The sequence below is a fragment of the Desmodus rotundus genome, chromosome 4 (genome assembly GCF_022682495.2).
Source record: "Desmodus rotundus isolate HL8 chromosome 4, HLdesRot8A.1, whole genome shotgun sequence".
NCBI classification, from domain to species: Eukaryota; Metazoa; Chordata; class Mammalia; order Chiroptera; family Phyllostomidae; genus Desmodus; species Desmodus rotundus.
Window position 1 is genome coordinate 178,642,860 of NC_071390.1, and position 23,351 is coordinate 178,666,210.

At 54.4% G+C, this 23,351-nt stretch overlaps 2 protein-coding genes across 3 annotated transcripts; both read right to left on the reverse strand.

The window, feature by feature from the left end:
• Positions 1–4,369: 4,369 nt before the first annotated feature.
• On the reverse strand, positions 4,370–6,389 carry MRFAP1L2 (Morf4 family associated protein 1 like 2). The gene is made up of 2 exons (XM_024573526.3): positions 5,851–6,389; positions 4,370–5,384 (listed from the first exon to the last, which is right to left on the reverse strand). The coding sequence occupies exon 1, from the start codon at positions 6,223–6,225 to the stop codon at positions 5,866–5,868; it is 360 nt and encodes a 119-aa protein (XP_024429294.2). The 5' UTR covers positions 6,226–6,389; the 3' UTR covers positions 4,370–5,384; positions 5,851–5,865.
• A 14,876-nt stretch (positions 6,390–21,265) lies between these two features.
• MRFAP1L1 (Morf4 family associated protein 1 like 1) lies at positions 21,266–23,351 on the reverse strand. 2 transcript variants are annotated; one of them, XM_024573844.3, is made up of 3 exons: positions 23,234–23,351; positions 22,684–23,115; positions 21,266–22,220 (listed from the first exon to the last, which is right to left on the reverse strand). In XM_024573844.3, the coding sequence occupies exon 2, from the start codon at positions 23,078–23,080 to the stop codon at positions 22,697–22,699; it is 384 nt and encodes a 127-aa protein (XP_024429612.2). In that variant the 5' UTR covers positions 23,081–23,115; positions 23,234–23,351; the 3' UTR covers positions 21,266–22,220; positions 22,684–22,696. The 2 variants fall into 2 exon arrangements, with proteins under 2 accessions (XP_024429612.2, XP_024429611.2); XM_024573843.3 differs by having other exon boundaries at positions 22,684–23,258.

Consider the following 23,351-nt stretch of genomic DNA (forward strand, 5'->3'; position numbering starts at 1 on the left):
CCAGCCGGAGGCCCTGCTGGAACTTAGGTGCACAGGGCTGAGAGATGCCCCCAGGTGCCCAAGTCCTAACCCCTACTATGGTGAACGTCCTTCTTCATGCCCAAAGGGACTCTGCAGGTGGGACTGATGAGATGAGCAGGTGACCTCGTAAGAGAGGAGGAGTGGGTCAAAGTCAGGGAAGGAGGTAGAAACGTGAGCAAGGGGCCAGGAGCCCACGGGCGGGGGCGCCTGCAGAGGCTTGTAAACACAAGGGACCAGGCTCTCCTCGGAAGCCTCGGGAGGCCCGCAGCCTGCTGACTTCTCCCTTGGACTTCTCCCTCCAGACAGGTTGTGGGACGAAAGTGGATCTCAGGTTGCCATCATTTGTCGCAGCAGCCACAGGAGACTCATACAATATGCAAGCTTGACATTAGCTCATTCGAACGACGTTACCCTTCAGTAAGCATTTATTCTACCCAGGAATCAATTCAGAAACTTCCGACTGCAGAGCTGTCCCTGTGCCGGAGGACGCTGCTCACACCGGGGGGCCTCTGCGCTGGTTTGGGCGCGGCTCAGTCAGTCCCTGCAGTCCCTGCGCTCCGCAGGGTCAACAGTGACAGCGCAGCCCATGTGAGGAGGAGAAACAGACCTTGCTCCATGTGGTCTGCACCCTGGGGGGCCGCTTGGGCTTTCAACTTCCCTCTGCAATTTAAAATGCAGTGCGTTACCTTTGTTGGGTAAGCGCAAATTTCATCTAGTACGCGATATATTTTAATTTGAACAATACCTTTAAAATGCATTTTTAATTGTTAATTGCTTTAAAACTAAGGAGCTAACTGAGAAAAGAGAATGTTCTATTAGTGGTGTAATTTACTAGTTGCCTAAACTGCACCTTTGGCAGAGTTTTCGGTTTTGTTAAAATTCACCTCCTAGTTATTGGACACTTGGTTGTGTCAAACATTACACGAGACTAACCGGAAAAGAAAAACTCACTGTGTCTCCCCCACACACCACCTCACGCCACGTCGCACAGCACAGCACCCGGGTGTGCTCCCAGCATCCCCTGGACACCAGCTGCCGAGAATCAGCGCCAGGCCCCACAGGGCAAGGGGCCAGCACCAGAAGGCTGCCCGCACCTCAGACACTGACCGCAAGTCTCGTGCTGCCACCAGTCCTGACAGACGGCTGTCAATCAGGTTCCCACAAGGCGCTCCTGGGCTCTGACACCCGCTAGCCAGCTCTCGGAGCGCAGGGAAGCACTCATTTACTGGTGTAGTACAAAGGACACGACAAAGGACACAAATGGACAGATGAAGAGGAACAGGGGTCCTGGGCACAGTCGCTGGGGTGCCCACCCTCCCAGCACGGGTCGTGTTCCCGGCTCAGCAGCCTTAGGGTTGCACGGAGGGTTCATCACGAAGGCGGCGGGGATTATCAGCTCGGTCTCCAGCCCTCGTCCCCTCTGCAGAGTAGGGGATGGGCGGACACGCCAGGCTTGTAGTCACCGCTGCAGGACCTTGATCTTTCTGGTGGGCGAGCAGCCCCCGCCCTGCCCGGGAGCCTACCTAGTCATTCAGAACAAAAGGCACTGCCATCACCCGGGACCCCCTGCCAAGGGAGGCTGGAGCCCTGTGGCAGGGACAGGGTCGAACACACAATGGGAGCACTACGGACACTATAGATGACACTATAAATGCTCCGTGTCCTGCGATGCTCCGTGTCCTGGCCGTGCAGGATGGGACAAGGCGTTCAGGGGCGGATGGATCCGTATGTCCCGCCCCCCTGCACGGATCCCGAGGGAGGTGTCAAGGCCATCGATGCACAGCTGTGCTTTCCTTCGGGACCTTGCAGGACCTTGGGGCCCTCTGTGCGCGAGACCAGCAACCGGTCCCTAAGCGTTCTGGACTAACTCCAGTAAGAAATGTGGCAGGGGCGCCCTCAAAGACATGGGCCCCAAGGAGCGCAACCAAGGAAAACTTTTAAACAAAGCAGCCGGCAGCTGGTCTATTTTGAAGTAGGAAATGCCTACATCCCATGTAGTTTTCGTGTTTATTCCTGCAGGGAACTTGCCGCAGGGAGGAGGGGTTGGAATTCAGCTCGTGGAAGCTGCCTTGGACCTGGAGCTACAATGGAGCTCATCCCTCCTCCCAGAATTGAGTTTGGAGGTGCAACCACTCCCCAAAGGGCAGCCCTGCCAGTTGGAGAAAGAGGAGCCGAGGGAAGAGACCACCGCCCCCTGCCCGCCCCCAGATCCCCCAGCAGCCCAGTTCCTCCACAACAACCCCCCACACCCCATGTGTGGTGGACTGTGCTCAGGTCAGGGCAGGGCTGGAGGCTGCTCCTCTCTGCACCCCACATTCTCACCCACAAAGTGAGGGGCACCAGCCTCATGAAGGGTGGCGAGAACATGGTGGGAGTGCGTCCTCAGCCCCAGGTCACTCCCCCGCAGGGCCGGCACTTGGGATCGGCACTTGGGATCACCGGCTGTGTGCCTCCTTGTTCCCAGATGAAGCCCGGCCCCGCCCCTTTCCAGACCGCCCCACCCCCCCCCCACGGCCGCCCCGCAGGACTGCGGTCAACGGGGCTGACCGTTTTAAAACTGTCAACATTTTACCTGTAATCTTCTCTTCCATTTTTCGTTATTTTATTATAAAATGTTTGTTACTGTAGTATTGTACTTGTTCGTGCTCTAAGTATAGGGAAGTAGAGAAACAAAACAAGAATGGACCGTAAGCGTCCCTCTCTGACACCTTCTGTGGGCCCAGTCCACACCCAGCCCTGCCCGTCTGCCACAACCACCCAGGCGGTGCCCTCGACCAGAGGGGCCGACCGGCTCCAACCTTCCCCTGCCCCGTCTCACATCCTCAGCAGACCCCGGGGGCCGGCACCCCGTGAGGTGCCTGACCCGCAGGGCAGCACCGTCCCCAGCTTGTTAGAAACACAGAGCAGCAGCGGCTGGACTACGGGATTACACCCTGCATTCTAGTAAGCCCCCAGGGGTTCGGGTGCACTTGAACTTTGAATAGCTCTGCTCCAGGGGCTCCAGAAGCAGCCCCACGAGTGAGACTCTTTAGCCAGTGGTGTGTCATCACAAGTAAAAATGCTTTTTCTTGTCAAGCATTCAAGCCAGCTGCCAGTTCAGAAGGCACCAGTGTGTCCCCGGGCCTCAGGTCCTAGGGCACGCAGACCCCAGGAGCAGAACGGACACGTGGATCAAGTTTAACCTCCTCAAAGTCATAGGAAGACCTCCACAGCTATACCTCCTCCCTCCCTCCTCGCCCCCCCCCCGGTCCCTCCAAACACCCACAAACCCTCTCCAACTGGACTGGGGCCAGCTCCGGGCCTGTGCCCCTTGGGCCTGGGCTTGTCTGACCAAGGGTCAGTGGGTCTGAAAAGCGTCCTCCAACTTCCCGACGCCCAGCTGACTCCCTCCTCAGCAACCCCGCCCGCCCCCCGGCCCCACTCTACATGTACTTGTGGCCCCAGAGTGTTCCCAAGGCCATCTTGCACTTTACAAAACTGCCTGGATTTGAGACAAGTGAGTCGGCTGCCCTGAAGACGAGCGCAGGCTATGAGCCCTGGACCCGTGGCCGGCTCCCTGCCCGTCCCCATCCAGCCCCTCAGCACGCCCCACGAGCAACACCTGACCAGAGCCAGGGATGACCACTGCGTCCCAGGACGTCTCCCGGCTCTCACCCTTGCTCCGGCCCCACAGTCACTGAGCCTCTGCGTATGTGGTCAGACACGCTGTCACTCAGACAACTGCCCCATCCGATTCGCTGTCTCCCACTGGCCCCTCCCACTTGGGTGCCCGGGTCATCCCACCTGCCTGGAACACTTCCCCGACATCCCTGTCCCCCACCAGTCTCTGCTGAAGCGTCACTGTCCGAGGTACCACCTGACCGTCCTGTGTGAACAGCAACACCCCTTCTGTTTCTCCCACAGAACTTACTGATGACGTAACAGAACCTTCCTGCCTTAGCATGGCTGGCTCGACTCTAAGCCTACGTCAGACCCACGCGTACAAGCCCAGGGTCCGCGCACTGCCCAGCCAGGCGCCTGGGGCACTCGGGGCTGTGCTGGATCCAAGATCAGCATGGGGGGCGCCCGCCATCACTGCCGGTTCACAGCCTGTCTCAGACTGCTCGATCGCCTCTCCCGAAGCCCCCGTGGTCCGTGGTGTGGAACAGGCACCAGGTTACAGGGTTAAGTGACCACATGGACTTCAGCTCCCTGCTGGTGGGCCGGGCAGGATTCTCCCCGAAGGCCCCTTCCTGCTGTGCCCCCTCCCCTCCCGCTCCAGTCCCTGCAGCTCACACCCACCTGCCAGCTCCGCAGGCTTTTGAGCACTTTTCTAAATAAGCAAATGACTTCCACTTCACAACGAGGATCAGTGAGAAACTTCCATTTTGAAAGAAATTTAATTATCTCACCTTTTCCTGGCCAAGTCAATGGCTTTGGTCCTGGGTACAAACACTCTAGAAACTGGCTTTCGGCCTCTGTTGTCCCAGGCAAATAAACTTCGTCACAACAAGCCTGAGCTCCGATGACTAGGCCGGGACCCACCTGCACCTGGACGTGGCCCCAGCTCCGTGCTTTCCTCCCCAACCCTCCCCCCGACCCCGCAAGGTTATATGCATTTTGGCAGAGAAGCCCCTGAAATGTGTGACTGTATTATATCAGAAAGTCAGCAAACACACGTGGTAACTAGAACTCACCCCCTAGCCTAGGTTACTCCCAGGCAGGTCACATGATGTGCACCAATTACCGTGCCACAGAAATATCACAGTTCTGAATAGAAGAGGAAAAACACAGCCTTCTTCCCTTGAACTGACCGACTGCACAGTCCCAAAGTTCATCCGCCGCCGACCTCCACACACAGCCGTCCTCTGGGCCGCCTCAGTCGGGTACGAAGAGGTCCCCACCCCTCCGCTCGGGCTCGGGGTCTTGCTTCAGCAGCTGCAGCCAAGGCGCATCTTCTCTCTTGCGGAACTCTGACCTCAAGTCTTTCTCATGGGTCCCCAGATTCCAGAAAGCATAAAAAAACAGCAAAGCACAAGGGTGTACTTGCAAACGTTAAAAATACAAGTCACAGTAACAATTATGACCACACAGCAGCTTCCAACCTAGGTCCTGTTTCTTTTTCTTTTTTTAATGTAAGGGCATTTAATAAAAAGTAAAATGTATCTAAACTGTCTTTTCCCAGCTGAATGCACCTAACAATCATATTCCACATAGGACAATATAATACTGAATTCATCTACCAGAATGGCACTGGAGATGGCGCGTTTACCATGATAAAAACGCAGACAGAAAAACGGGGGAGAAAAAGCAAGCCTCGTGGTTTCCGCCTCTCCCAGCAGTCAGTCCTCCTTACAGCCGATCGGAGCCCAGCAGCGGGGAACCTAGAGTGCAAGCGGGGGGCCGCATCAGCACAACGTACACACCCGACCACCCGACCACCGGGCACGATGCTGCTGCTCGCCACACGGCCACCCTGAGACGCTGCAGTTTCACCGAAGCATTTGCAAGTTTCCAGCCTGGCTTCAGTTTCACGATTCTCCCACGCGTCTCTTCTTCTTTTGCCTTGTGACCTAAGTTTGCGCCTCAGAGACTGGGCTGGTCCACATTCTGCAAATATTTCTTCTGTGTGTTTCCCAACTTCACACCAAACTATTTACTTCTCATCACCAACGTTAGGAGAGTAAAAGACATCTAAGCGAAAGTCGCAGCAGACTTTCTGAGAAAGACTCAGCCTCAGCCTCCCCGGCCCCACACCGCCTCCCATCGCCCAGCGTCCATGCATTTCGGGGCAGGGCATTCGTTACAAATCCCCCTCCAACAAGCCAGCCGCCGCCAGCCGAGACGCACCTGCTCCCGCGTCCTTCAGTAACACTCGTAGCTGTCTATCTGCTGGTGGAGCTCCACGATGCGCTTCCCCATCAGCGCGGCCTCCACCGCCTTTTTCTCCACCTTCTCGCACAGCTTCATCACCCGCTCCTCCGCCTCGGCTCCGGGGCTGCGGGCCGGGTCCAGGGCGCTCTCCTCCGAAGCCTCCACCTCACTCTTGATTTCGTCCAGCAGGCTCTCAATCTCCAACAGCTTCCGGCGGGCTCTCAAGTGCGCGCGCACGTGCTCGCGCTCGAGGGCGGTGACGTCCCGGCGGACGGCGTGCAGCGCGGGGCTCAGGACCCTCTCCCAGTCCTGCTCCGGCTCCCGCTCCTCGTCCGCGTCCAGGGGCCGCATCGCGCCGCCCGCCGCCGCCCCTCGCCGACCCGCGGGTCCCGCGGCCCGGTCACCGCGCCCGAGAGGCCGGCCGGCCGACAGCGAGCGCCGAGCGCGCGGCTGAGCTCGGTGGAACCGCCACTGTGACGAGCAACAGGTTCTCTGAACTTTCGCAGCCGAGGCGGCGTCCAAAATGGACTCCCAGCCGTCTGCCAGGGCGCTGCTGGCGTGCGGCCCCTTTGCGACACGCCGGAGCTCCTTTACGGTCACGCCGCTGGTGTGAACTGGAAGGCGCGCTCGCACGTTCACGCGCCTGCCGCCCTCCGCGCTCTGGCCCCCTGAGGTCTCGCGCTCGGGGTCCTCGTCTAGCCTGTCGCCTGGTCTGCAGCAGTGCAGTAAAATAGCTTACCTGGCGCCTACTGTGTAATGCTCTAAGTGCTGACGTTCTAAGTCTTAAATTAGCAAGTTAAGTTGGTACTGTTAGAGTCTTTTCATGCACCCCGCAAGTAGGTGGCTTACCCAGGGTCTGGATTTCAGTCTAGGCAGGATACGGGCACTTGCTTTTTCCCTGAAGCTAGTTGAGAACTGCAATACCCCAGTGCTGGTGCTAATGGCCTTGTTCCCCTTACAACCCTGCCCAGCCTCCTGCGCTACCCTTGATTATAGGGTAGGTTTTACGCGGCCTTGGGTTTTGGTTATATGTGCGTCTCGCCTTACCAGACTACTGTAGGTCAGTCAGCACTGTTCCCTCCATCTGGCACTGAGTATGCCTTTTGAGAGTAACAATGAAAGAATTCATTCCTCATTATGCTGTATAAGCACCTCCATGAGACTGCAGGCCCTTGGGGCAAGTACTGAGTCATCTATTTCCCTACAGCCATCACCGAGCTTGGCACACAGTAAGCGCTCGATACGTGTCACGTTAACATTATTTCCCAGCAGACATTTGTACACGCAGTTCCTACTGTGTGTTGTCATTCTGAGATGGATAGCGGAAGTTTCTGGGGTTAGTCTCTGTGCATCTAGCAGACAATACTGGGGAGACCCTCATTGTTGGTTGGCCAGGGGTCACTCTCAGCTTCTCTAGGCCACTCTGGTCCTTGCACATGGCCCCCTCCATATTCCAAGCAAGCAACAGCATGTCGAATCATTCTCATCCTCTGAATCTCTCTGACATCCCTTGCGCTCCTAGCTGAAGAAAACTGCTTTCAAGGGGCTCACGTGAACGGATTAGGGGTACCTGAATAACCTACCTTTTGCAATATGATGTAATGTAATCGCAGGAGTAATACCAGGGAGCAGAGATCCCAGGGGGCCGTCACGGGCTCCCAGGAATGCTGAGGGCATCATCTCACAGCAGCCAGATGTGACGAACGTAGTGGTCGTGAAGTCCAGAGAGCTAAGCATACCCCAGAAAGACTGGTGATGCTTACTTGGCGCACCAGTGCCTGAAATAAAATACATGGGAAACCCACAAGATTTTTGAGGCAGCCATATTAGCAAAAATGCTGCCCGCCTGTATGAAGAGACTAAGACTGTTCAAAATTCAAAAAAAAACCTTCTAGACTCCCAATTTTCTACCAGCAGAAAGTAGGCTCTGTAGCCAAAAATCGGCATATTTTTCAAAGCTCTCTTCAAATGTGGTCAAGGAGTGAGATGGATAAGGAAGAGTGCCCCGGCTGGTCCGGCTCAGTGGATTGAGTGCTGGCCTGTGAACCAAGGGTTGCAGGTTCAATTTGTGCACCAGGTCCCCAGTGGGGGACGCGCAAGAGGCAACCCCACATTGATGGTTCTCTCCCACTTTCTCCCTCCCCCTCTGTAAAAATAAATAAATAAAATCTTTTGTTTTTAAATAAGGAAGGACATGTTGGAGAGCACAGAAACCTGTGAAGAACAATGGACAAGGACAGACCCTGAACTAAATGGTTTTCCCATTTTTATTTATTTTTTTAATTTATTTATATATTTTAAAAAATATATTTTATTGATTATGCTATTACACTTATCCCATTTCCCCCCTTCACTCCACTCCATCCTGCACACACCCTCCCCCCACATTCCCCCCTATAGTTCATGTCCATGGGTCATACATATAAGTTCTTTGGCTTCTGCATTTCCTATACTATTCTTATCCTCCCCCTGTCTATTTTCTACCTACCCTTTATGTTACCTATTCTCTGTGCCTTTACCCGCTCTCTCCCCCTCCCACTCCCCTGTTGATAACCCTCCATATGATCTCCATTTCTTTGGTTCTGTTCCTGTTCTAGTTGTTTGCTTAGTTTGCTTTTGCTTTTGTTTTAGGTGTGGTTGTTAATAACCGTGAGTTTGCTGTCATTTTTACTGTTCATATTTTTTATATTCTTTTTCTTAGATAGATCCCTTTAACATTTCATATAATAAGGGTTTTGTGATGATGAACTCCTTTAACTTGACCTTCTCTGGGAAGCACTTTATCTGCCCTTCCATTCCAAATGAAAGCTTTGCTGGATACAATAATCTTGGATGTAGGTCCCTGCCTTTCATGACTTCAAATACTTCTTTCCAGCCCCTTCTTGCCTGTAAGGTCTCTTTTGAGAAATCAGCTGACAGTCTTATGGGAACTCCTTTGCAGGCAACTGTCTCCTTTTCTCTTGCTGCTTCTAAGATTCTCTCCTTGTTTTTAATCTTGGGGAATGTAATTATGATGTGCCTTGGCGTGTTCCTCCTTGGGTCCAGCTTCTTTGGGACTCTCTGAGCTTCCTGGACTTCCTGGAAGTCTATTGCCTTTGCCAGATGAGGGAAGTTCTCCTTCACTATTTGTTCAAATAAGTTTTCAATTTTTTGCTCTTCCTCTTCTCCTTCTGATACCCCTATAATTCGGATGTTGGAATGTTTAAAGATGTCCTGGAGGTTCCTAAGCCTCTCCTCATTTTTTTTGAATTCTTGTTTCTTCATTCTTTCCTGGTTGGATGTTTCTTTCTTCCTTCTGGTCCAAACCATTGATTTGAGTCCCAGTTTCCTTCGCATCACTATTGGTTCCCTGTACATTTTCCTTTGTTTCTCTTAGCATAGCTGTCATTTTTTCATCTAATTTGTGACCAAATTCAACCAATTCTGTGAGCTTCCTGATTACCAGTGTTTTGAACTCTGCATCTGATAGGTTGGCTATCTCTTCGTTGCTTAGTTGTATTTTTTCTGGAGCTTTGATCTGTTCTTTCATTTGGGCCATTTTTTTTTTTTTAATCTTGGCGCTCCTGTTACGTAAAGGGGCGGCGCCTTAGTTGTTCACCAGGGCAGAGTGATGCTGGTCGCTGCTGCACAGTGATGCTGCATGTGGGGGAGGGGTCCAATAGGGAGCAATGGTACTTGCTCCGCTCTCTGCCGGTTTTCAGGCACTTCCTGCTACCCACAATCAAATTTGGCCCCTCTGGTGCTGCTACCTGAGTGGTTGGGTTTGTGTACATTCTGGGACCCTGTGGGTCTCTCCAACGAACTCTCCTGTGAGGCTGGGAGTTTCTTCCGCTGCCGCCTCAACCCCCACGGGTGTTTTCAATCAGTGGTTTGAGGCTTTATTTCCCCTCGTTGGAGCCCTGGGTTGCACGGTCTATCGCTCCATCCACCAGCTGCTGCCTCACCAGACAGCTGCAGCCTGGCCCGCCCTGCTCCACCACCGCCACCTTGCTGGGTCCTCCAGCCGCCACCTTGTGGTGAGTCCTCTCCACCCGGTTGCCTGTCTCTGCCCCTCCTACCAGTCTGGATGAGTGTTTCTTCTTTATCTCCTTGGTTGTCAGACTTCCATACAGTTCAATTTTCTGACAGTTCTGGTTGTTTTTTGTTTTTAAATTGTTGTCCTTCTTTTGGTTGTGTGAGGAGGCACACTGTGTCTACCTACGCCTCCATCTTGACCGGAAGTCGGTTTTCCCATTTTTAAATGTCTATAAAAAAGAACAGGAATATGTGACTGACTGTATGTGGCCCACAAAGCCTAAAAAAATATATATGCTTTGGTTCTTTATGGAAAAAGTTTGCCAGCCCCTGCCCTAGTGAACCTCTTCCGGGTTTCCGAACCAGAGCCTAATCAAGGAATTTTTCTTCTCTTTAAAGTAGATAAACTTGGCAATATTTGCCCCACAGAATGTCAAAATTGTTACAATTCAGTGACTTCTGTGTTGCTCATTCTTCCCTTATACATGGGCATTATCTCGTCCCAGCCTCGCCATTGTATATTGGGTCTGTGTGGATATTACGAATTGCATATTGTGTCCCCCTGAAGTCGTGTTGAAACCCTAACCCCCAATTAGATGGTATTCAGAGAATGTGCCTTTGGGAGGCAATTGGGGGATGAGGGTGGAGCCCCCCGTGATGGGATTAGTGCCCAATGAGAAGAGACACCAGAGAGCTCGCCAGCCCCCTCTCCACCACGTGAGGAGGGAGGAGGGAGGCAGATGTCTGCAAGCCAGGAGGAGAGTGCTCACCAGCTGCCAAATCTGTGAGCGCCTTGATCTTGGACTTCCCAGCTTCCACAACTAGGAGAAATAAATGTTTGCTGCTTTAAGCCACCCGGTCTGTGGTTTTGTTACAGTGGCTCGAACTGACTAAGATAGTGGGCAACAACTTGTCTTTTTAAAAGTTCATAGGCCACCCTGACTAGTGTGGCTCAGTGGATTGAGCGCCAGCCTACAAATCAAAGGGTCACCAGTTTGATTCCCAGTCAGGACACATGCCTGGTTGTCAGCCCTAGTGGGAGGCATGCAAGAGGCAACCACACACTGATGTTTCTTCCTCTCTTTCTCCCTCTCTTCACCTCTCTAAAAAATAAACAAAATATATAATTTTTAATTCCTTGGCCTCTGGGCCATGAAAAACCATACTTAAACCTGATTGGGATCACAAGATCCTGGACTTCCAGCCTGATGACATAGTTGGAATAAACTTTGGGGGGGCTATTTTGATGGGGAAGTAGAGAGGAAATTTTACATGTGTAATTGGGGGCCGTGGCACAGATTGTGGTAGATTGCATTGCATAATCTCAATTCCTCACCCCTTCCTGCGCCCATGTCCTTTGCCTCGTGTCCTGGCCAGTGAGACGTTAGCAGGACCCTCTCCCAGTCCTGCTCGGGCTCCCGCTCCTCGTCCGCGTCCACGGGCCGCATTGCACAGCCGCCCCTCGCCACCCCACGGGCCCTGCAGCCCGGTCACCGCGCCCGAGAGGCTGGCTGGCCGACCTGCTTGAAGCGTGCTAATGCAGTCAGGCCCTCTGTGTTCTTGTCCCTACCTTTACTGTGCGAAGAGGAAGCTGGATTGTCTCACAGGTCTAAGGTTGACGGTGAGAGAAACATTGAACCAGGCTGCCCCAGACAGACCCAGCCTAGATCAGCCGGGCCACAGACCCATCACTGAGCCAGTCTAGATCATCCAACTCCTGCAGACACCTGAGAAATGGTTATTGTTGTTACTGGATTTTGGATGGCTTGTGCAGCAAAAGCTAACTGAAGCACTTACTGTGAAGCCTTTCTGGGTAAGATTATGATTCCCAAATAAAATGCCCAACTCTCCTTTACTCCACATTTACATTTGGTTCAGCGTCAGGTGGAGGGATCTCAACAAGAATGCCCCAAGGTTCTGAGTTTTCTCTTTAGAGTCTTCAGCCTGGAGTATCTTCCCCTGGAAATGGTATTCACCCCTTTGGCACCTCTGAAGCCGCTTCTCTATCCCGTTTTCACCCCCTTTGCACCCTGAACCTGTGTCCTACTTGTCTGGATGTTGCAGCACCAGGCTCACAAATTTTAGAAAACAAATCAACCGCCACCACAGCCACTTTTAATGTCATCACGCCACACAAAAATAATGGCACCAGAACCTGGCGCACTTTATATGAGCAAGATCACACCGCTGTTGCCAGCTGTGGGCCGTATCAGACTCTGGGGAAGCAGGAGATGGACAGAGACAACAGGAGAGAAAGGAAAAAAGTCTTCATTCCAGCTTTCCCTGATGCCATTTGGTTCCCGCTAATCATCTGTGATTTACAGTCTGTGAAATTAAATCCCACCTGGGAGAAGCCGTCCATCGAGTGATTAATTATGGAGCAGGGAGTCGGTTCTACATAACCAACAGTGTGAAGACTTAAAAGGGGCAATTCATTTCTATCAGAGTTAAATGCGTGTTGTTTTAAGCCAGTAAGTTTTCAAGTGATTTTTTTACATAGCGATACATAACTGAAAAAGATACTGGTATCTGAAAATGGGGTGCTGCTGGAACAACCTAAAATATGGGAGTGACTTTGGGACTGAGCAGTGGGCAGCAGTTGGAAATATAGGGAAGAGGGAGAAGAGGCCTGGTGGTTTGAGAAGTCTTTCTGTGAGGTTTAAAGAACAGTGAGGAATCTGGAGGAAAGGGATCTTCATTACCCAGCAGCAGAGAATTTGGTGACACTGTGACTGGCGGGGAAACTGGGAAAGAGAACATGCAGCTGTTGAACTGGAAGAGTGAGCTAAGGCTGTGCTGAAGGTGTCGCCGGGCTGCTTCCAGTTGCTTGCAGTAAAATGCAAGAGTAGAGAAAGAAGCTAAAGAAACAACTGTAAAATATAAACAAAAACTAAAATAAATAAGCAAGCCAGGACTTGCTGGGCGTGCCAACGAAATTGTTTCTCATTGCCAGCGATGCTAGATGGCAATTGATGCGAACATTAGCAACGCTTCTGAGCAGATACCAAATCCAGGCTGCTGTCAGGGAAACAGTCTTTAAAGATGCCTGGTGCCATCGCGGGGGGGCCTTTCAAACACACAAGAGGCCCTATAAGGATTTTAAAGGCGTGCCTCGCAGACTTTTCCTTTTGAACAGGGTTCCTAAAGTCTTAAGGGCATTACCCCTACAAATATCACTGGAGCCCAAAGTAGAGAAGGGCTTATTTCAATGAGTTTTGTGGGTGTGGTTTTTGTGTGTAAACCTATTAATCCGTTATGAATAAATTAATAAGAAATTCACAAAAGTCTTAAAGAAATTTCAATATTTTTAGCTAAAGGAGACAGATGATACAAAATGAAAAGGGAATTTTGGGAATCGAAATGTCTATAGGCAGGAAGTAGGCTGAAGAAACGACTCGGCTGCAATCCCTAGCTACATTTTATGAGGGGAAAAAGGTGATGGGAAGGTTGGAACTGAGAGCCCAGAGGGCAGAGCCAGAGTCACAGGTGGTTCCCAAGTAGTAAGAGTGAGCCGCACCCGAAGAACTGGAAACGTGGCCCAGCTGGATTTCAGAATTGCTACGGACCAGTGACTCCGCAAACTTCCGGTTTTCCCCCCTAAAAACAGCCACTTCCCATTTAGCAATCACCCCACATTCCCCCTCCCTTCATCCGCCGGCCACCACTAGCCTGCCTTTTGTCTCTACGGGCTTTTCTCTTCTGGATATGTCTCATGTAGTGGTTTACTGAAGCTGCCGCAACAGAACACCACAAACGGGTGGCTGAAACAACAGAAACCCATTTTCTCGTGGCTCTGGAGGCCAGAAGTCCAAGATCAGGGTGCTGGCAGGTCCGGTTCCTCCGAGGCCTTCTCGCTGTGTCCTCGCACGGCCTTTTCTCTGTGCATGACATCCCTGGTGTCTCCTCCTCTTCTTGTGAGGATGCTAATCATATTGGACGACCTCTGCTAACCTCCTTAAAGGCGACTGTGATCTGCATGTTTGTGCCCCTCCCCCCAAATCCCTATGTTGCAATCTCAGCTACCAACGTGATGGCGTCAGGAGACGGGCCTTGGGGAGGCGTGAGGTCGTGACCACGGAGCCCACCAATGGGATTGACGCTATCATGAGAGTTCCCGCAGAGCTCCTTCGCCTTTCCGCCACGTGAGGGCACAGCGCAAGGCACTGGCGATGAATAGGAAGAGAATTCCCACGAGGACTTGATCTTGGACTTCCAGCCAATTTTGTTTCTAGAGGCTTTACTAATTTCTACTATTGCTGATAATTTATCTTTAGATTCTTTCAAATCTATGAGCTGTGAGAAATAAATGTCTGCTTTTATAAGCTGCCCAGTCCGTGGCATTTTGTTATAACGGCCAAAACGCACTGGGACAGAGGCCCCACCTCCCGTTCAGTCACGCTGGGGGTTAGGGCTTCAGCGCACGGACCGCAGGGAACACAGTCCAGTCCACTCCGGACATTGCATGTACAAGGAGTCGTGCACCACGTGGCCTTTCGTGTCTGGCTCCTTTCGGTTGGCGTCATATTTCCAAGCTTTGTCCAAGCCGTGGTGTGTATCCTACTCCATTCCCTTTTGTGGCTGAGCAATACCATTGCACGGATAACCCCCGTTTCTTTACCCACTCATCCACCGATGGCCATCGGGGTCGCTTCCGCCTCTTGGCATTGTATACAATAGCATTTCTTTTTTATCTTATTTTAAGAAATTCTTCTCTTCTATGAGGTCATAAAAAATGTTCCTGTACAGTCTCTTCTAAGACATTTAGTGGTTTTCGTTTTTGAGGGAGACCCATCTGGAGGTGAGGCTCGAGGCACGGGTCTGCTGCAGTCCCCCCCCCCCCCCCCCCCATGCAGAGCTCATCGCCGTAGCCCTGCTTCCTGAATATTCCACCGTTCCCTCGGGTCTGCAGCGCGACGCCTGTCCGAGTCGGGCCTCCGTGTCAGCTTGCGGCTGAGCCTGTCTATCCCCTCCCACTGGTCCCCAGCTCCATGGACTCACTCACTCAGCTTCACAGTAAGGATCGATAGCTGGTTAAGCGGGCAAGTTCCCACTGCTCCCCCTCTTTCGGGAACGCCCTGGCTTTTCTGCTTGTCCGTCTAAATCTCGAATTAGTTTTCACATTTGACCAAACACAATCAGAGAGACCCGCCTGATGAGATTTTTTAAATTAGGATTGAACTGACTCACTGGACCAACTGGGAGAGCTACAGCGCTGCTCTGTCAGCCCGGTTACCCGCTCGTGCTGTAGTCCAGTGCGGCTCTATGCATAACGCTGTCCCAGTTGCCCTGCGTCTGGGACTCCTGCCCACTCTGACCCTCGGAGCGGGCCCTTACTGCGCAGGGGGTCTGGGCAGCTGCGATGAGTTACCAGGAGACCACGCTGGATTAGGGCGCACCCTGAGTTCTGTGCCCGGCACCCTTCCGTGAGGCCTCGTGGAGTCACCGACACACAGGGAAGGCGGCTGCGTGACGGCAGAGGCGGTGACTGGACTGATGCGCCGAGGACCCCACCCACCCAGCCATGCCCAGGAGCGGGGAGAGGCTGGCAGAGACGCTCCCCCCGCACGCCTCCCGAGGGACGAACGCCTCCCTTTCTGACACCTACCCGCCCGACTGTGCGAGAAGAAATTTCTGATGTTTGCAGCCACTCGGTTTGTGGTAATTACGGTATCTCTAGAAGAGTAATACGCCTCTAAAGTTGTTTTGGTCCTGTTGCAAATGATACCTCTTAGAAAATCCACTTTGTTCCACCACGGACTTTCACGTACTGATTTTGTGTCTAGAAACCTCCCCGAACTCTAGCACTAAGGCTGAGGGTTTACACGTAGGGTTTCTAACCTACGTTGTTACAGAAGCATCGGATCGCTGGAGTGCGATGACCGTGGCTGTGGCGGTGACTGCTGCCACCCGCAGAGCGCGGCAGAGGACTGCTGAGCAGAGCCGAGCAGAGCAGGCTGCGGCTTTCGTGGGCGCCTCCCTCCGGGAACAGCCGCGCGGAGCTGGACTGGGACGACTGTACGAAGCTTCCTTTCGGAAAAGGGACGGCGGGCAGCCCTCGGCACCTCCAGCCCAAGGAGCCGGCACAGGGCCCGGGCAGGAGAGCAGAGCGCCCCGCTGCGCCCACGGAGCCCTCCGGGCGGTGTCCCCTGGGGGATCTGCTCGGGGACTGTCCCTTGTCTGTTCTCCTCCCAGGCCACCTCTGAAACACGCCTCCGAACCGCACCCTTCTGGGGCGGTGCGGCCTCGGGAGCCCGCTCCCTGCAGCCCAGGGGCCGGGCCCAGGAGCGCCTCCAGGGGCTGGACAACCACAGGAGCCGGCACGCCCGGCTTGGACCTTCGTGGGCGTTAGAGTTTCTTCAAAACCCTCGGATGCTCCCTGTCTGCTTACTCTCGTCAGTGCCAACGCGCAGTAACCAAGCCAGGAACCCCGGGAGGAGTCTAGTAGTTTCAGCTCCTGCTCTCCGCTCTGTCCTCCCCGGCTGTCAGCTCAGCGGCGCCCGCCGCGTGGAAGGAGCGGCTTCAGTGGGAAGGTGACAGCTGGGAGCCAGGCTTGCTGCCTGGCCGGCACCCACTGTGCGGGGAGCCTTTGAGGGAGATGCCTGCGGTCTCGTCTGCCCCCTAAGACATCCTTCTGGAACCCTCTCCTAACTGCCTCGGGCGGGGATGCAGCACCCTTGCCACTTTCACCCCGAATGACCAGTGGTGGTGGCGTCTCGGGGCTCCTTCAAAGAAGCCGCTGTAGGAAGCGTAGTTGAGGGACGACATCCAGCTGCCACTTCTTTGGCTCCACCATAGTGGTCGCGCCAAGGCTGTGCCCCACACCGAGAGACCGAGTTCAGGACTAGATTTGCCCCCGACGCCCCTGTTGCTCCCCTGACGAACCAGGCCTGGGGTGCTATTACACAGGCTTCCCTCCCTGCTCCCCCACCTTGCCCCGGCTGGACTGTCCCCTCAGGCCTGCGAAGGGAAAGCCACTCATCCCTCCACACCCTTCTTCGTGCCTTGTTCAGGGGTTGGGGCCACCTTCTCCCCTGGCCATTGCTACCTCCCTGTTGCCCTCCCTCGTGTCTAAAATGGCACTCCTTAAAAAAGTAAAACAGAATAGCACCCCTCGGGAGCACTTGCTGCTCATGTGACCGCCCCCCGTTTGTCTTCCTCCACCCCCCCATCGGGTCCCCTCCATTTACTTTAACTTTGTCACCTGGTGCCTGGTTTCCTGTCCACCCCATGTCCTGCCACCTTCCTGGGAGAGTTCCCTGCTCTCACAGCCACCATCCCACACCCAGGCCCACCGGGCCGGTGGCTTCCTCACGGCCGATGTGCTCCTCCACACCCTTGGGCCCCTCGTGCCCCAGGGTGGCTGGGGCTGTTCCCACAGCAAACCGGCTCTACCCCAGCTCTGCCGCCTCGTTCCCAACCTCTCCCCGTCCTCCCAGGTGACACTCACACTAGAGTCACCGGCACTTTTTCAAAACCTCTCTGACCCCAGAATATTTTTGTACTGATTTTAGAGAGAGGGTTGGAGAGAAAGAGAGAGGTCAGTCAGTTGCCTCCCGTATGTCCATCAACTGGGGCTCCAACCCACAACCCAGCAGCACACAGGACGACGCCCTGGCCCACCAAGCCACCCGCTGGGGCCCCTTTAACAGCTGCCTCCCCCTGTTGCCCCCCGCTCCTCGTGCCCCCTCTTGTCCGGTTAGTGTGCATGGTCCGTCGTGGCGACAACTCCTTGTCAGCACCCTAACCTCATACCCCCTTCTGCCTCCTGCTCCCCCTCCCTCACTCCTCCAGAAATGCAGCCCCCGCCAGCCAAGTGCTGCCAGGGGCCACCCCCACTGGGGCTGCCGGAAAGCCTGGGCTTGGCGGAGGGGGGGGGTCCAGTCTCAGCTGTTTCAGGCAGTGAAGAAACAGTGTTTGAAGAGGCCAAGAACATTATGAATGAGCTGGAGTAAGAGAATGGAATGGAGAGTTTGAAGAAACAGCAACGGGGGTACAAACCAGGAGAAAGGAACTACTGAACATTAGAGGGATCTGAAGCGGAGAAAACAGAACTGACCAGGGGAGGGTCCATTCTGGGCAGCCGCTGGAGCGCAGCCCGGACAGACTCCCACTTGGCCGGCCACAGTGCTAGCCAGACAACAAATCCCCTCCTCCCTTGGGAAGGTGGCGGAAACTGACGGCACGCCCCCTGTGCACCCTGCCCGGGGGCAACAGCTGATGTCCCTCCTCGTTGGTGCAACAAGCTCGTCACACGTCAGCAGGGAGCAGCGCCCATCCCAGGGTCACAGGCTGGTGGTCAGCCACCAGTCTCCGATGTGCTGGCCCCGAGCCAGAGCGAGCAGAGCTCTGGGCGGGTCTCCCGCTGGAGGTCCTGGTTGGATGTGACTCCTTCCTAACTCATGGACCAGACGGAGTCTCACGTATGTGTGCACGCACACACCACCAGCACCAGCAGGGCCCTGGAATGCAGTCCTCCCCTGTGCTTGCAAGGCGGAGGATTTGAACGGTACTCATCGCCCCCACAGCAGTGGATGCGGGCAGCGGGAGTTCTGTGAGTCATCCGGAACGCCAGGCCTGGGCCTGAGACAAGCCAGTGTCTCCTCAGGGTCACAGAGAGCAGCCGTTCCAGCGCGGCCTGGGTTCTGAGGGGTTTTTTGTTGTTTGTATTTTTAATCCTCACCCTAGAATATATTTGAGGGAGGAAGACAGAAACATTGATCCTTTGCCTCCCATACCCACCCCAACCTCGGACCCAACCTGCAACCCACATGCCGTGACCGGGGAGCAAACCTGCAAACTTCCGGTCTGCAGGATGACGCTTCTTCCGACCCAGTCACTGGCCAGGGCCGTTCTGAGGTTTTATCTCTGGGAAGGTTACTTTTGTGAATGCCTCCCCACCACCCCACCCCCGCCCCAGGCCAAGGGCTGACTGTGTCCTTGGCTGTTGCCAGTCCTCCCGTAAAGTCCACGAGGATTACTTTTTTCTTCCCAGGGTCACCTCGGGACACAGCAGTCTCCCCGGGCTGACCCGGCAAAGTGGGGACTCTGACACTTTGCCTCCACTTCTCACCAGAGCTTGTCACCTAACCACCCCCACTCCCACAGCTCTTACGATTCCTTCGGTCACACCACTCCCGTGTGGAAGGACAGTCACACCTGCACTACCTCAGCAGAGGTCCCAGCTTCAGGAGACTCTGCAGTGTCGGGAACCCACCGAGCCTCCACCAGCCCTGTCTGCAGAGCTGCCCAGAACCTGGTCCTGCAGGGCTGCCAGGACGGACGGAGAACGGGACCTGTGGCGGACAGCCCCGGAAACCCCGCCACACTCAGCTGGGCCTCTCAGAATGCTTGCTCTTGGGAGCATCTTGCTCTGGGCCTTTTTGCTTAGAAAATATAAGCGATTCAGTTGCTCCTGCAATCATCAGCAAGCCAGGGCAGACTTAAGGGGCCGGGGAAATCGGGACTTGGTGGCTGCTTTCCGATTTTGACTGGAGTCGCAAGGGAGAGGATCAGGAGCTGCTGAAAAAGAATTCAGGACTATTCTCAGACGAGTGTAAGAACCACCTCTGATACTTAGCGTTTACGGTACAGTGCACGAGGCAGCCAGTCTAAAAATAAAAAAGGCAGCTCTAGACGTTCCTACAGCGTGAGACTTTCAAACTAAGGTTTTATTTACTTTTTTATTGATTTAAGAGGGAGAGAGACATCGATTTGTTGTTCCACTTCTTCATGCATTCACTGGTTGATTATTCTACGTGCCCTGACTGGGGATCGAACCCGCAACCTGGGCGTACTGGGATGGCACCCTAACCCGCTGAGTACCAGGCCGGGGCTTCCCACTGCGGTTTAGGTGGAAAAAACGCAACACAAAGCTGAGAACGCTCACAGGTTGCGTGTTACCTTTATGGAACAAAAACTGAACTCTTTCAGAAGGTGGGGGAGGGTTACCTGTGTGTGCGCTCCAATACCCACGTTTGGAAGGAAGCGTGCACAAGGCAGGGTGAACGGCTGTCTTCCCAGAGGGCAACTGGGGAGCTGGGGAGCGGAGATCACGTTTGCACCTTTTGAATCTTGTGCCATTTGTATTACCTACTTAAAAATCAATCCCCAGACGCACCACGGTACCCTGGAACAGGACAGGGGCCTGCGTGGGTAACTGGTGAAACCAGAGCCCAGTCTGCGGTCTATTAACAGCACCGTACCAACGTGCATTCCCTAGTTTTAACAAACGGACCCAGTGCAGTCTTGCTGGCGGGGGTTTCCTGGTTCGTTACTCCGTAGAACAGGCTCAGAGCCCTGGCTGATGTGGCTCAGTGGATTGAGCACTGGCCTGCGAACTAAAGGGTTGCTGGTTTGATTCCCCATCAGGGAACAGGCCTGGGTTATGGGCCAGGACTCCAGTAATGGAGCACATGAGTGACAACCACACATTGATATTTCTCTCCCTCTCTATAAATAAATAAAGTCTTTTAAAAGAAAGAATAGGCTCAGAAAATTCCCAGTCTCGGGCGTTTTCTTGCTGTTCCTATGCCTGGGATGTCCCTCAGTCTCTCCCTGGCCTTGGAAGCTGTCCCCACTCTTCACGGCCAAGTTCACCAGTTACTTGCTCTGAATGCTCTCCGTGACTTGCCCCCTTAAGACATGGTATCTAGACTGCGACAATTTCCTCTTGGTCGACGTTTATCAGTGGGGTTCCCCAGGAAGCAGACTCTGATGAGAACTGGAGTGCAGGAGAGTCTATTACGGATTAACACCCATGGCAGGAAGGGGACACCCAGATGGGGCACAGGGAGCAGCAGGGCTGTGACCAAGTCCTAACAGAAGCATCAGCAGGCCCCACAGGGAGCTGGCTCTGAAGCCGCGATGCCTTCAAAGCCGTCCCAGGGAGCAGTGCGAGGGCTAGGGCCCTCAGACCCCTGGCCCGTGTACCACTGGACACTGCCACTGGGGAAAGGGGGCCTGACCCCCCGGGCTAAGGCAGTTCTTCAGCAGCGGCACTGCTCGGAGAGCGGACCAGCTGAGGGCCACCTGTCAGCGACCCTTGCAGCAGGTGGGGGAGCAAATTCTTCACATAAGGGGGCGGGCGGTCTGCCACCTCCCCATGTCTGAATGCAAGGACTAGAGCAGAAGCGCTTCCATTTTCAAGATGGAAGACAGAAAGTACTTTGGCTTCTGAAGGCAGAAGCCTGGGCCACGGCACACGAGGTTCCCTTCCTCAGTTCCCAGGGCAGCGTGCAGAGTACGTCTGCCCTGTGCCTGGAGGCTTGCTGGGAGCACACAACCAACCACAAGAAATTCGTCCTCCATTTGGCAACGATGACAAGGAGAAAGGTTTCATTCCAAAAGAGGCAAAATTTCCTAGTAACTTTTTAGGTCGTTTGTCTTTTCAAGCAAATGAATACTTTTATTAACGTGGTAATATTTTTAAACACATGGTAGGGTTTTGACCTCAAACACCTGTCAGGTCTGCTACTCAAATGAACTTAGAGCTGGACAACGTGTGGACCTTGAAGGTGCCTCGTCCCGCCCGCGCTAGGGTCCAATGCAGACAGCCCTTGCTCTCCTTCCGCGGCCCCTCAGGGCCTCTGCCAACGCCTCCTCCGCTTTGCCCTCTGCGGCGCACCAGGGCGTCACCCCACCGAGTGCGGAGTGCCGAGACCTCACCTCCTACTCCAGGCCCCACGTCAGACAAGCTGAGTGGGGCCGTGCAAACAAACTGACCAGACCGGTTACATCGGCCAGCGTGCCGCGTGAAGTTTAAACTTTGAGCAAAATACATCTCTCCTCCTTTGGTCTCACACAGAAAAACTTCAAGTCCCAAAACGCAGGTACTGCATCTTCAGCCTTCTGCCGAGTGGTCAGTCCCAGCCAGGCTGAGGCCGGCCCACTCCCACTCCCGGTGGAGTCTGGTCCCTCCGTCAGCTGCTTCAGCCGGTGCTTGCCGCGCAGAGTCGTCTTCCCAAGTCAAGCAGCTCCTTCAGCACCTCCAGAGCGGGGGAACCCCAACTCTGAAGCTCGTGCGTCACACAGTTCCAGGGAGCTATCAGGTCGCACAAGAAAGGGCAAAGCACCTCAACCTTTAGAAATAACCAAAGCCCAGAACAAACGGGACTGCTGCAAGAGCTTACAATCTAGGCCCTACTTCCCCAACAAAGACACTGGACAGTCAAAACCCATATTGAGGTCATCACCCGCAGACCACAGCAGAAACGTAGTGTAAATGAGGACAGAGCACAGAGAAACGAGGGAGAAAACAGAAGGCTCTCTGGGTTCAGCTTCTCCAGGGTGTCAGCCAGTCTCCGTCAGCGGACCACAATCCACTGGCTGCAAACCTGAAGGCAGTTGGGAGAAACCCATCATTAAGAAGCTGCTTATGGGCGAAAACCAAACCCAACCCCACCCCTCACAACTGAAACCAACCGTGCAGGCTGGACGCCCCTCACCCACTCCTGGCGCCTGGCAAGGTCTCCGACTGTCCAATAATGGCCTGCCCCCCGCAAATTCTGATTCCACGGCCTATGTTGTGACCTCGTTCCCACGGCAGCTGATAGGCTCATTATCCCACAATTACCCCAACACATACCCGGCCAGAAAACAACTGTTTTGTTCGTAATTGCCAGCGTAAAAAGAACAGCATCTACTAACACCTCCCGCCATAAAAATTGAGCATGCTTTTCTTCTCCCCTCCCCCCACCTCCCCTCCCGCGGGGACCGCTGTTAAGCAACCCCCGGAGATGAGCCAAGCGCAGGGCGCCTAAGGGGCCTCCCACTCGGCGCCGCCGGCCCCCGCCTTACCGCCGACCCTCGCTCAGGACGACTCGCTTTTCTCTATCCGCCGGACCAGCTCCACCAACATCTCTGCCATCTTCGCGATCTCCTTGGCCTTCTCCTCGGCCTTCTCGCCCCTCTTGGCCGCCCGGCCGTCGCCGCCGTCGCCGGCGCTCTGCAGGTGGTTCAGGGCGCTCTCCTCCGAGGCCTCCACCTGCGTTTTGATCTGGATGAGCATATTGTCCATCTCCCACAGCTTGCTCCGGTTCCGCAGGTGCGCGCGCCCGTGCTCCCGCGTCAGCGCCGCGATGTCCTCCCGCATCTCGTTGATGACGGGCAGCAGGAACTGCTCGAAGTCCTCCTCGGGCTCCAGCACTTCCACCTCCTCCGGCTCCGCCAGCTCGACGATGTCCAAGGGCCGCATCCTCGCCGCTCCTCCGGAACCGGTCTCGGCGTCTGCTGCGGAGAGAAAATGGAAATTCGCTAGGCTTAGCAACAGAGTTCCAGAATATTCTTGAAAACTTTTACCCTTTTTAAACTTTCCGGCTCAGAGAAGCCACAGCAAAACACGTCTTACGAGTAGAGAAGCGGCGAACAAAATGGAGTCACAGCCGTCAACCAGCTCCCTGCGTGTCGCAGCCCCGTTCACGACACGGCCGTGCCTCTTTACGGTCTAGCCGCTGGTGGAGGGAGGG

Coding starts and splice junctions, on each gene's coding strand:
- MRFAP1L2 (XM_024573526.3), bottom strand. CDS start 6,225: ATGCGGCCCCTGGACGCGGACGAGGAGCGGGAGCCGGAGCAGGACTGG.
- MRFAP1L1 (XM_024573844.3), bottom strand. CDS start 23,080: ATGCGGCCCTTGGACATCGTCGAGCTGGCGGAGCCGGAGGAGGTGGAA.